Source organism: Rattus norvegicus, chromosome 4 (genome assembly GCF_021556685.1).
Source record: "Rattus norvegicus strain SHRSP/BbbUtx chromosome 4, alternate assembly SHRSP_T2T, whole genome shotgun sequence".
Taxonomy (NCBI): Eukaryota; Metazoa; Chordata; class Mammalia; order Rodentia; family Muridae; genus Rattus; species Rattus norvegicus.
This window is the reverse complement of record NC_141537.1, coordinates 168,210,153-168,223,409: the sequence shown is the minus strand read 5'-3', so window position 1 is coordinate 168,223,409 and position 13,257 is coordinate 168,210,153. Positions and strand designations below refer to the sequence as shown.

The 13,257-nt window shown below is 35.4% G+C and overlaps 1 protein-coding gene across 1 annotated transcript; it reads right to left on the bottom strand.

The window, feature by feature from the left end:
• Positions 1 to 10,403: 10,403 nt before the first annotated feature.
• Positions 10,404 to 11,366, bottom strand: Tas2r109 (taste receptor, type 2, member 109). Its single transcript, NM_001080939.1, has one exon. The coding sequence runs from the start codon at positions 11,364 to 11,366 to the stop codon at positions 10,404 to 10,406; it is 963 nt and encodes a 320-aa protein (NP_001074408.1).
• Between the last annotated feature and the right edge of the window lie 1,891 nt (positions 11,367 to 13,257).

Below are 13,257 nucleotides of genomic sequence, written 5' to 3'. Positions count from 1 at the left end.
TACTGGGATCGGTCCCATCAGACACCAAGAGATGATGAATAAAGACCATAGAGAGGAAGAGAATGTCAGCTCGCATCTAATGACATTTTAATTGTTCTCATTTTCTCACTATGGGAACTAAGTATGGTACATAATCTCTCTTACCTTTTCTTTCTTTATGTTCCCACAAGGCATGATTACTTACCGCATTAATCATGTTAGAATACGCTGAGCACTGAGAATAATTTTCTTCATACAGAAAAATATCCATGTACTGTCCTACTTTTATTTTGTAAAGATAACTGATTTTTCAACCTGATTTACATTATTTTTGATCAGTTAATCTACTAAACGTGTTTTCTAAAGAAAATGCTCACAGATATGAATGCTGAAGATTTGGCTGTAGTTTGCAAATATTTGCTTTGAGTGCACTATTCTTTTTCTGTTTTAATTTGAAGCCTAATACAAGCATAGGCTTTTTCATTTCTATCTATGATTGAATTGCTATATAATTTTCATCCCACATCTATGAAATAGTCATACAATCAGTACTATCCTTTTATTATTTTATAACAAAATCACAGTGATAGAAAATATATATATTTAGCAGTAATTCTTTGATGCATATTGTGGGTTTCTGGTTTATTAAGGAACTGTGTATTCAAAATTTATATTATTAGAATAGTGTTTTTGCAGAAAAAGAGAATAGTGATTTGCTGAATTTTTGCTAAAAGACTGGATTTATTTATTATATATTATTTTTGCATTATCAATAATTTGTTAATTTATTATTTATAATAAAATTTTGTTGGTGTGTATTATCTCAATATTTTTGCAATTTCAGGAAAATAATTCACATACTTTAGACTACAATCTTAAAAGAACTACTAGCTTATCTGTTATACTTATTTTCCATTAGATAAATATTTTTCATTGTTAAAATGTTTTATATTGTAGTGCATTTCATTTGATACTAATATTGTTCCACTAGCTTCTACTTCGTTGGATCTTGGCTCAAAATTCAGCTAAATACTAAATGAATGAAAACCCAAGGGATTGGGTAGACTAGTCCAGTGGTTTATAAAGTGCTTACTGCAAAGGGTGGAGACCAGAGTTCAGTCCATAGATTTTATGCAAAAGGCAGACATGATGGCATATAAGTGTCACGATGTACTGGGTAGTTAGAGTCAAAAGGAGCCTTTGGTCTGACTGGTCAGCCAATGTGACTTACTAAATGATTTCTTGCTGGATCCAGTATGGCCCTGGTGGGGACAGAATGACAGAAGGACAGGGTAACCAGACTTGGGCTGCCAGGTGCCACGGACCACCCCAGCTGGATGTGGGGTTTCCTGGGTCCTCAAAGTCTAGGTGGGTAAGGATTCAGCAGTGACAAACAGAAACATAGAGGCAGTTTGAATCTGAATGTATTTGCAGCTTTCAAGCAGGCGTTTTTATGCAAGAGAAATAGGCATTAAAACTGTAAAAGATGTGTTCACTGAAGCAGCTACAAAGAATAATTATCATAATCATCTTGTCACAAGAAAATTCAAAATCATCCATGTGTTACAATTTCTAAAGAGTAGGTTCAAAGAATCAATTACAAATGTACTAGATAACATCATTATCACTTACCAGAACAAAGTACAAAAAAAATCACTCAGAGTTAATGGCAAACTTTCAGGAATGGGTTCAAAAGGTCCTCAGGGAGCACTTGGTTATGAGCCATATGTCCTGAACAAGTTAATAAATCCCCATGGGTAATCCTTATCTAACATCTAGCTTCTGTCTTATTAAAGAATGCTCAAAGTTCAATTTAAAACTGTATTTAAAAACAATTCTTTCTATACCAAAATAACAGAACCCGCCTCAATTACACATGCGTAGCCATTCAAGTTCATATATTGTTGGGAGGGTTTTCATCAAGATACTATTTTATAATTATGTAAATGATTATGAAGCAAAGTGCTGGATCTCTTGGAGTAAAGGTCATGGCCAGTGACCCTATCTCAAGGGATAGTTTCTTTTCCAATTTTCTCTTCAGCTCAGGCTATCTGCAACATGTCATAAATATAGAAAAGGAATAGAAGTAGATAAAGCAGACAAACTGCCATGAGAACTATGGCTCAATATTTTTCTCTGGCTAGAGTTCCACAATTGGTTCAAGGAGACTCCTCCCTTTGGAGTCTAACGCCTCAGTCTGTGGAACTTGTCACATGGAATCTACTGGGGTTTGTGTGGCATGCTGGAGTGTCAATGACTGCCAAGGCATAAGGCTTCTTGGTATAACAATGTAAATATGTTACATTCGTCCTTTAAGGAATGTCCTCCCTGTTAATGCTAATGACCCCATCATAATCAGACAGCAAAAGTAATAAGATTTTGGCAGCAATAATCAGAATCCAGGGGGTGAAAGTACAACCAGTGTATAAGGAAAATGATAAATGCTGGACCTTCAGGACAGCTCTTAAGGCTGTGGAAAAGAACTCTTAACAACATGAGTTCAAAAATATGTAATTTCTCAGTTATGCAAAATATAAAGATGCCACATGAATTACACGAGGTGCTTCATGAAGCTAAAGGAACAGAGACAGTTATACTAGGAGTCAATTTGTCAGAAAGATACTAATGAAGAAGATAGAGACTTAGGGAGTTGTGATTGCAGGAGATCCCACTCAGCTGAATGTTTTTACTCATGCATATAAAGGCAGACAAGTTCCTGAGTTCAGAATCAGCCTGGGACAGAACAGTGTGTTAGATGTGGTAGAAACGGTAATTTCAGAACTAAGTCTCACTAGACTAGCTTAGCTTCTGTGCTTAACAGAAGCAGGCAGACCTCTGAATTCTTTTGTAATGTTAGAAGAAAATGCGTGCTTGCTGTTTCCTCAGAACTAAGGGGCTGGAGTCACAGGATGCTGATTCACAGGACAACATAAAAGAAACCTGAAATAAAATAAATGAATTGGTATGTGAAATAAAAGACTGGGCTTATGATCTGCAGGAGATGAGCTATCCAGAGGATGTTTTCGACTAGCGAGAGAGAACCACTTGGAGAAAGGTCTGGAGCAGAACATAAGAAGCAGATCAAATGCAGGCATTGCCAATTGCAGATCCGAGAGAAAGCAGGCCAGGAGCTGTCTCCAGTAGAAAATAGGCTGCTAGCTAAGATCCGTGATTGGACTTCTATTTCTTTGTTGTTGTAACTTCCAGACACTCATTCTTTCAGAACTCCTTTTCCTGCTGAGACTGGTCTATGGCAAATTGCAAGCCAAAGAGAGAAAAAGGTATTTATAGAATATCCAGAACATAAGACTTGCCTATGTAAAAAGCCAGAAAGAAAATGACCCAAACTTTGTATCAGAGGTCTTTGATCATTCGTATTATTATCTTTATCTCCCTAGTGTAATAATTTTTCTTCATTGTTTTACTTACTACTCATGTGCCAACATGTAATTACGAAAATTTAAAAATCTATATTTCAACTCCTTGCATTGTTTTGCTAAAATGTTGTGTAAACTCACAGAAATATGGTTAATAAATATGTGCTAAGTTAACATAGGTGTACTTTGGTTTTATAATGTGCAATACAATGCAGTTTTACTTTTAAATTAGGTTGATTTATTTCTTTGTCTCCCATTACACTGTCATTTTTCTTTTCTTTTATTAATTACTCCTAAGATTCTAAATAAAATATTTTCTTTGTCAAATGTCTGGGTTGATTTTGATTATTAGAATGCTGTTTTGGCTTACCTCCAACTAAGGACAGTACTACTCTTACTTATTAAATAAGGAACACGCACTTATTAAATAAATAACAATCTGAGTCATACTACTGTCTATTTAACCCAATAAAAGTCCACCACATCATCTGTGCTCGATTTGAATAATTCACACTTTCCATTGCCTATTTTATCTTTCTTTGTATAAACCAAATGTATTAAAGAAAAACACACACACATAAATATATAAATACATTGTTTTCTCTTTTGTTTGGAAAATATTTTATTTAGAATTTTAGGAGAAACTACTACAAAATGTCAACTATTCTAAAACTTCTTTTAATTTGTTTTATTATGGTACGAGCACAAATACTTTGCCTGCCTATACGCGCATATACCATGCACATGCCTGGTGCCTTCAGTGATCAGCAGAGGATGGCAGAATCCCTGCAACTGAAACTACAGCTATTGAGCAATCTTATGGCTGCTGCAAACTGCAATCCAGTCCTAACTTCAGAAGACATTGGCAGAATAAGAACCTGGTGAAATACACTTGGCTTTAGAATTCCAAAGAAATGTCTTGTCATCATTTAGGTAAGTATTCCCAATATGTCTGTTGATTTTCATAAATGCTTCAAATACCCACACTCATATACTCATCTTCACTTAATGTAGTTAAAGTATTTTGCAGGAGTATCTTTAGAAATTACTCAATTATCAGCCTCTTTTAGAAAAATCGCAGAAGGTGTAAAGAGACACAACGACAGTTCGGTTTCCACTAGAAGTCACACAGTGTCCTTGTGATTGATCTTAAATGTGAAGGCTTATGTCCCACACTTTACAGGGAGAAAATTTTAAGATTAGCAAATGAACCATCTTCATAGCAAACATAATATGGCAGAACTAGAAAGGGAGGTAATGGTTGATATTTACTGATCAAGGAGAATAATTTTGTATTTTTCCATCTGTGAAATGTGTTTGATCACAGTTTCCTAACAATGTCTTAACTTCTTCAATTAAAGCAGCTCTTGAGGTAGAAAAGACAATTAATCTAAATTAAGCTTAGGTTCTATATCTCCTGTTCCAATTATTGCAAGTCACCAGTACTATGAAGACATTCCCAGGGTCAGGATCTCTCTGGATAGGACTGATGCTTACAAATAAACTCAAGTCTTGAAGGATTGTATATATGTGTGTGTGTGTGTGTGTGTGTGTGTGTGTGTGTGTGTGTGTGTTAATTTCATCTCCATGGCTATGACTTCCAAACTTAAATTCAAGCAACATTGTTTTTTTTTAATATGTGCATTGAACTTTCAGGATCCATTTACAGTTTTTGAACAGAAAAAAAAACAAAACAGGAAAACACACAATAAACTTTTTGCATGGGATTTACCATTTCTCAGACATCTCAGAACTACCACCAGACTATATGCCTTAGACTGAAATATTCCAAAGCAGGTGCTGAAGGAAATTTTCATTCCTCATTTGATAGCTTGCAAATGAGGACATTATTTTTCATAGTTTTGCCATTGTTAACTTTGCTGAACATCTGCCTCATTTTGACTTGATCAAGTGTAGATATCAGCTAATATTTACAAAGGACAGAGTAGAAAGAAAATGTCTAAATTACTAGATGAAACCTGATCTTCTGCAGTTGATTTGAATGGTTTATTATTACCAAGGAATGATGTGTTATAAATTACTGCATTAGAGCAAAAAAATTAAAGGGAAAGATCTATAGACTTTTCCCAGCAACTTCTGACTTTTGTTCTCCAAATTACAATAAAAAAGCAATCTTCTACAGCACAGATAATAAGCAAATCTCTGCCTCCTACAATTTTATATACTTTCTATTTGGCTTTCTGAAGGGACTAGAGAGATAGTCAGTGGGTTCTTTCCAGAGGCCACCTGTTCAATTGTCATACCATGTGGGTATGACACAACTGCTTGTAAGTACAATTATAGAGAGTTCAATGCCCTCTTTTGACATAATCATGCAGTGTGCATGCAAACAGTGCACAGAAGTACATGTAAATAAAATCACCCCTACCCATGAAATAAAATAACACAACATAATTCCTTTTCTGAGCAGCCACCAAGATGGCTGAAGTGGTACAGAAGGAAAAGTGACCTTCTGCAAGTACAGCTAATGTGTCATAGACTGGACCAATTGCTGGGCATGTCCTATGAGCCTCTGAAGTAATTGTACAGCATGCATCAGAGGTGTTGCCTAAATTGTTACTTGCATTAGAAACAGCACTCACTACTCAAGCACTTGAGAAAGGATGAAAAGGAGGCCCTGTACATGAGAAGATCAAGAAGGTAAGGACCCATCTGGGGACATGATCATTCTGTCTGAGGAGGTAGGCAGCGTGGTGGGTGTGTACAAAGGCAAGGCCTTTGAACAGGTAGACATCAAAACAGTGATGATCAGCCCCTACTTGGGTGATTTCTCCACCACCTACATCATTGGGAAACATGTCAGGCTTGGTGTTGGTGTCATCTACTCCTCAAAGAATAGCCATAGCCAATGAAGACTCATGTCAAAAAATAAAAAGAAAAGAAAGAAAAGTAGGAAGGAAAGAAGGAGGAAAGAAAAAGAATAAATTTCTAAGGAGATGAAGACAAGAAATTTTATCCCTTAGTTTTCTAATCAATCCCCAGACAGAACCCTCCTTGTTCACATTCAGAGTTATAATCCGATAATTCTCACCAAGCAAATAGCTCATGTTAGCAGACAAGAAAATGCCTTTTCAGTAATTAGAGTTTAACTCTTCAGTATTGAAATATTTTAGGTATGCTCCTGGACTCTATTAGGTTTTAGTTAAAATTGTGTTGGAAATGGATTCTTTCTCTGTAAGAAGAACCCACCGTAATAAATTTTGCTGTTTTAAATTGAACTACTGAAAGACTATACATGGACTGACCCAGGGCTCCAACTGCATATGTAGTAGAGAGTAGCCTTGTTGGGGAACCAGGGGAAGGGGTAGTCTTTGGTCCTGCCAAGGTTGGACCCCAGTGCAGGGGAATATGGGGGGCAATAAGGGGGATGTGTAGGGGGAATATCCACATGGGAGAGGGGGACGGGGAGGGGAGGAAATTGGGGCTTATGGATCAGAAACTTGGGAGGGGAATAACGTTTTAAATGAAAGTAAAGAAGTATATCTATACATGGACTGACCCTGGACTCTGACCCCATAGGTAGCAATGAATATCCTAGTAAGAGCACCAGTGGAAGGGGAAGCCCTGGGTCCTGCTAAGACTGAACCCACAGTGAACTAGTCTATGGGGGGAGGGCGGCAATGGGGGGAGGGTTGGGAGGGGAACACCCATAAGGAAGGGGAGGGGGGAGGGGGATGTTTGCCCGGAAACCGGGAAAGGGAATAACACTCGAAATGTATATAAGAAATACTCAAGTTAATAAAAAAAAAAGAAGTATATCTAATAAAAAAGAAAAAAATTGAACTTTAATTTATTTGTATGTATTGTACACATGAGGGCATGTATGTTTAATGCATACATATAGGAGACTTGGAAGTTCAGGAGAGTTGCTGGATTTTCAGGAACCAAGTTTCACAGAGGGTTGTGAGCCATAGCCTGAATATTGAGAACTAAAACCAGAGGGCAGGTCCTTTGAAAAAGCAGTAAGTGCTTGTAACTCCTGAATCACCTTTCTAGCTCTATGCTGACACAGGAGATATATTCTTATGCATTTTCACATTTTTTTTATCACTAAGACATGATTTTGTCACTACAGAATTTCAAATGATACATTCTAAAGTGTCTTAACTGAAGAATAACTTGTTTTGTACTTGAAAATATTGCTTGACTTCTTCTCTTTGATTAACACACTGCCTATTTTTCTGTATCTTTCATGGAGAGCTGTGCACAGGTAGTGAAAATCATTGCAAGAGAAAGACACATATTTCAGGAGGTGAAGGGAGACTGGAGTTAGATGCACTTGACCTGCTGCTAACGGATTTTGTATCTTTACATTTGGACTCACCCTTGCTTTCGTTCTGCTTTTCTCCTCCCAGCCTGAATTTCTCCTTTTAGAATTGAAAGGACTATTGTGTACCATTGTATGTTGGAAGTATGCAATTGATTTGTGATTTTATAGGAGGCATAATTAAGAGATAGAATCTATCTTCAGCCTCAGAATGTCAAACAGCAGTGAAAATGTAAACAATGATAGGCTTTGGGGGTATTGGAGTGCATGCATTTTGCATTCTGATATGGTCATAAGTAAGTCTGTGAGTGTCAAATAGGTAATGTGGTTTGGATGAGAAGTGTCACAGATAGGCTCAGCTATTACAACTGCCCATGTCTGAAGCACTTTTGAGGGCTGGGATATAGTCTCACTGAAGGGGTACATCACAGAGAACAGGTTTGAGAGTTTATAGCCCCATCATTCTATTTATTCTCCCTATGTTTTGTTTGCAGAAGAAGCTGTGATATCTCAGTTTCCTCCTCCCTCGGCTAGCTATAATATCACCGTCATCAGTATGCCTTTTCCCATAATATTGCCATGATGTCTTATTACAGCAGCAAGTAAATGGCTAATATGAACCCTTCAATAAAAATAATACCATCATTACAAGCACAAACATTGTTCTATAAATCATTATAAACACATATACCTATGCACACAGCTAGTACTTATATTAACAAGTTCAAAATTTTTATATGATATTGATAAAAATATGAGATTGGGGACAAAGTAACAATATTGAATGGCTACTGAGAAAACTAAAGACAGATCAAGATAGCTGGTTCTGAATTTGCAACGTTCTACCTCTCCACTATTACGGAGTCATCATTCAAACACTTTTCTATCCACCCATCACCTGACCTTGAAGGAAATTTAACATAGATGTCTCTACATCTAGGATTTATAGCTTAATAATTGAAATTCATAGAACTTAGTTTACAAGATTCCCATATATCTCCTGGTGTGTATTGTAAAACATACTTTTATCAGGAATACAGGGAAGGCTATTAATTTTTTTCTTTCACTGTAGATGTTAAACAGGAATTAAGAGCCATATTCTCCATTAAATGTTATTGATAGGTATATCACATACACATTGAGATTAACAGGGAGGCTATGCTTTTTTTTCTTTCCTTACCTTGAAACTGTTTTGCATTTGATAAGCAGGAATATTTGCTTTAAGCAACAAAACAGTCTATGAAATGCTTATCTGTCACCAGCTCTAACTGGGGATGTCTTCTTGTATTTTGTCTGAATTTGTGTGGGGTGTTCCCTCAATTAAAGGGTGTTACTCTCACCTTCCACTGAATCCTTATTCTCTGCTGTATGCTCGACCAGTCATGCGAAAACTCTCAGTAATCATGTGTGAGAATGCAGGGGGATTCAAGGCAGAGACACTTAAGGTTACTCTGAGGAATATATCTCAGATTTGAAAAACTTTTCTACTATACATAAGAATATCAACCTCTTATATTTCCTGGTTTGGGGACTTAAATACATAAAAGGTTCATATCTTTGGACCTGCTTGTAAGAGGTGTTCAGTTTCTTTATTCCATAGCTCCAGTTTCTCATTAAAATATATTTAAATGGTGCAATGAATGGTTATTAACTGTATACACGTTTCAATAAATGAGTGAACATTTTGTGGGAGTATGTTTAAGTATATTATAAAGTTGACCCAGAAAGTTAAAGAAATTTAAGGATAAAAATATGTCTAAAGAAAGAACTTTTTATCTCTACTAAAATTCAGAAATGTATCATAATGAAGATTTAATTGCATAAAATACTGGACATCTCCCCACGATCTAATGCTTTTGTATCATATTCTTCAACTAATTCTTTGAAGCCATTTCATGAATTTATTTAATTTTATAGGTTTTTAAAGTCTAGTGTGCAATCAATAATAAGAACAAGTATACATTTGAAGCTTTTCTATTGATTGTGGGGGCCATCAATAACATATTTCACATGATAGTATGGGTGTGTAATATTAAAAATATTAAAAATAACAATTTCAAATTAGTATTTCAAGTGTATAATAACATTGTATTTCTTATAATTATATGTTAAAATAAAATAAAATAGATTGCACTACATTCCCTAAAATAATGTACTTTGCACCTAGAAATGTAAATTACATTCTTATAATAATTATGAAATTATTTTAAAATGTTTAATAATAAAATTAATAACAAATATGCAATAACTCAAACACAGTAGCCTCATGGCTCTGAAGAATTGGCAAAAATATTTCCAAATTGAGTTCTGTATTTTCAGAGGTTTATAATTCTATATTATACCATACATTTCTTCTCTTAAATTTTGTTCACATATATTATATTATATTATATTATATTATATTATATTATATTATATTATATGGTTTCAATCACACACTTTTATCAGAGTTTGTTGGAAATATTAAAACACATAAGATATAAGTCATAAGTCAAAATCTCCATGACTAATGGTAGAAACAAAATTTATGTAATTTTGACATATTTATGTTTTAGTGGAGTATAAACATGTCATTTTTGTGTATTAAGAAGTAACCTTGTACACAACTTGTTAATCAATAATTTTAATTAATGGTTATTGCAAACAAAACATCAAATTCATACAGTTAAAGTCAAAGAATATTTAAATATTGAAAATGAAATACAAAAAAAATCATTGACTAATCCTTGTCCACAATATACAGCATGGTTTATAGTGTTTTAGAGATCTAACGTTTCTATGTAATTTGGCCTGCATTTCAGCCACAACAGCACAGAGAGAGAGGCCTGTCTCAGCTTCATGTCGCCCAGAATCAAGACATATGAATGGAATGAAGGGAAAGCTCCATATACAATATGACAAAATAAAATGAAAAGGGGTTTCTTCATTAATTCATATTTCCAAAATTGTAGTAACATAGACAGAATAAAAATACAGTATAATAGGAGAAAGGCGATCACGGTCTGCAAGGCTTTGAAGTGGGCCGTGGTGCTGGCATCTCGGCGTCCTTGAACATGCTGCTGCATCTTCTTGTGATGTGTCCACAGGGAGAAGATGAGCAGGAGAAAAGTTGGCAGGGACAAAACAAAGGGGACAGACAAGATGATAATGTGAAGTCTTAAAACACGCCTTTCGCAGTCTGCACGGTAATGGTAAATGAAGCTGTACGATATATTTATCTGATGATATTCAGCTATACACATGTCATTTTCCAAGTTCATTAGTAACATATTTAAAAACAGTAAGACCAGCGACACCAGAAATATAACTGAAATGACTTTTTCAACTCTCCACTTTAGATAAAGAAAAAGAGAGCTAGAAAAATTGGCTATCTTGAGAAAATAAAAAACAGTGAGGCATGTAGCAAGCCAAATGCTCATATGGTTAGCTATAATCCACAGATTACTGGCGACCTGGATCATCATTCTAGCACTAGCTAAATCTGGATCCAGTAAGGTAATTAGTAAACCTAATAGCATGAACCAGAGCAGACAAATTCTGGAGGTTGCTAAGGTGGTGAGGATTTGGTTAACTAATGACATTTTTTTTCTCTTAACCCAGTCCATGCAATGCACCAGGGCCATGAAACCATTTCCTATAATTCCAATTATTAATTCAATGAATAAAATAATTGGAAGTACATTCTTGGAGATATCAAATATACTCTTCAAAAAATGCTCCATTTTTATATTAATTCTTAAGATTTACAAACATATTTATTTGAAATGCTATTTTTAACATGCAGTTTGAAGATTTTGGTGATTTATGAGTTGCTTGTCATAGAATATTTATGCTTAACTCTCCTATACACTCTAATAGAGGAACAAACATGGAGATATTACAGTGATGGAGTCTGAAGCTCTTTCCACAAAATAATACTCCTCGTCACACAGCTCAGGAGAGTCAGGCCAGAACTGCTTTGCTCATACTCAGCTCCTGTAGCATTTTCTAGACAATGATAAAGAAAAGATTGAAAACTCACATGCTGCTTTATTGCAAATGAAAACATGAGTTTCATCACTTACCTGTATTTGCTTCAATCTATGTATTTTCATAGGACTTTTTCTTTTCTGTGGAAGACATTTTCAGAAATTCTCATGTATATAAACAACAACAAAAATCTAAAAAGATATGGGACTCTCTTAGCTCTAAGACTTTATAGGTACAGCAAATTTCAGAGACCTTGCCGTGTGATGTCCTTATCTCTCCTATTCTTATCTGTGTAACAGTGTCATGAGGATTTCTAATCTTTGAATATAAAGCAGTAAACATACTTCCTCATTATCTCACATGCATGCATACAGCTCTACAATCTCACACATAGGTATATATTTATTGAGTTTCAAATGATTTTAAAATTTTTCCGAAATGTATCTACTTTAGTCAACATTATTGTGTGTACAGATCATGCTTAGCATTGTACAATTTGGTCAGGTTATGTTTATAATGAGCTTTCCATGTTATCTGATGTCTTATTGCTACTATATCCATGAATGTAAGAGGGGAAACCGTCCTTATGCTGCAACCAGTCAACCAAGAAGATGACGTCATCCGCATAGTAAGACACCTCCTTATTCCTGGCTCCTCTTTGACTGGTACAACAGATTCTTCCATTAATAGGAAACATCATCAGATTGTAGTCTCAGCTCTCCCTTAAATTCCTCCAGTATTGGCATTTTAACCATAACTGGTTGTCACCAAAGCAGAGGAAGGATGTCTCACACACACTGGGAAACGTGAAGAAACTATACTTTGATATAGTCATAATTCAGTATCTAAAGAGCAATACAGAACATAGTATGGCATATTAAGAGATGATTGCCAAATATAGTGTGGGTGGCAATGTATAGCATGCAGTGATTTAAAGTCTTTAAAAAGTACTTTCAGTCCCTGAAGCAGTACTGCAGAAAGAAAGTAAATGATTTGAAAACTCAGAATAATCCATCTTTTGTGGTAGGTTACATGAAGAAGGGAGAGCAGGCAAGTATAGGATAATTTAGAGAAAACATCTAAGAATGGAAAAACACACATACCTTCAGTGAAGAGACAGGGTGTTCTCTGTGACACGAATTCTTCCAGGTAGCAAAATGAGGTCAAGCATGAAGAGAAACAAATATAAACAGGATAAGAGGTGGAGCTGAGTGGAATCGGTCCTGATAGTGAGACTTCATGGGTTTTCAGGAAAGCCTCAGGACTTGGATTTCCAGCAATAATTACACCACTTGCATGGAACTCTCCCTGGCAAGTTTCATTCTGACTTGGAATCTTCATAGTTTCCACCTGACCAACAACAGATCCTAGGGAGAGAGTCTTCCTAAAGAAGGTAAGAGCGGAATACAACATTATTCTCACATTTCATCTGCAAAGTAAAATTAAAATTAGCCTGAAGTTTTAAAAATCCAGAATACAGTGCACTGGAAATGACACACTTTAGTGTTTGTCAATCACCCGTGAATATAGCAGAACTTTCTTTAATGTAAGTGCCTCAGGGCAAATAACACTCACCTATTTAAAAAACACTGTTAATGCATGTGTTTCATCTATAATTAATTGTATATTATTTAAATTCTATTT

What these genes read in the sequence shown, in the direction of transcription:
- Tas2r109 (NM_001080939.1), bottom strand. Translation starts at nt 11,366, where the DNA reads ATGGAGCATTTTTTGAAGAGTATATTTGATATCTCCAAGAATGTACTT.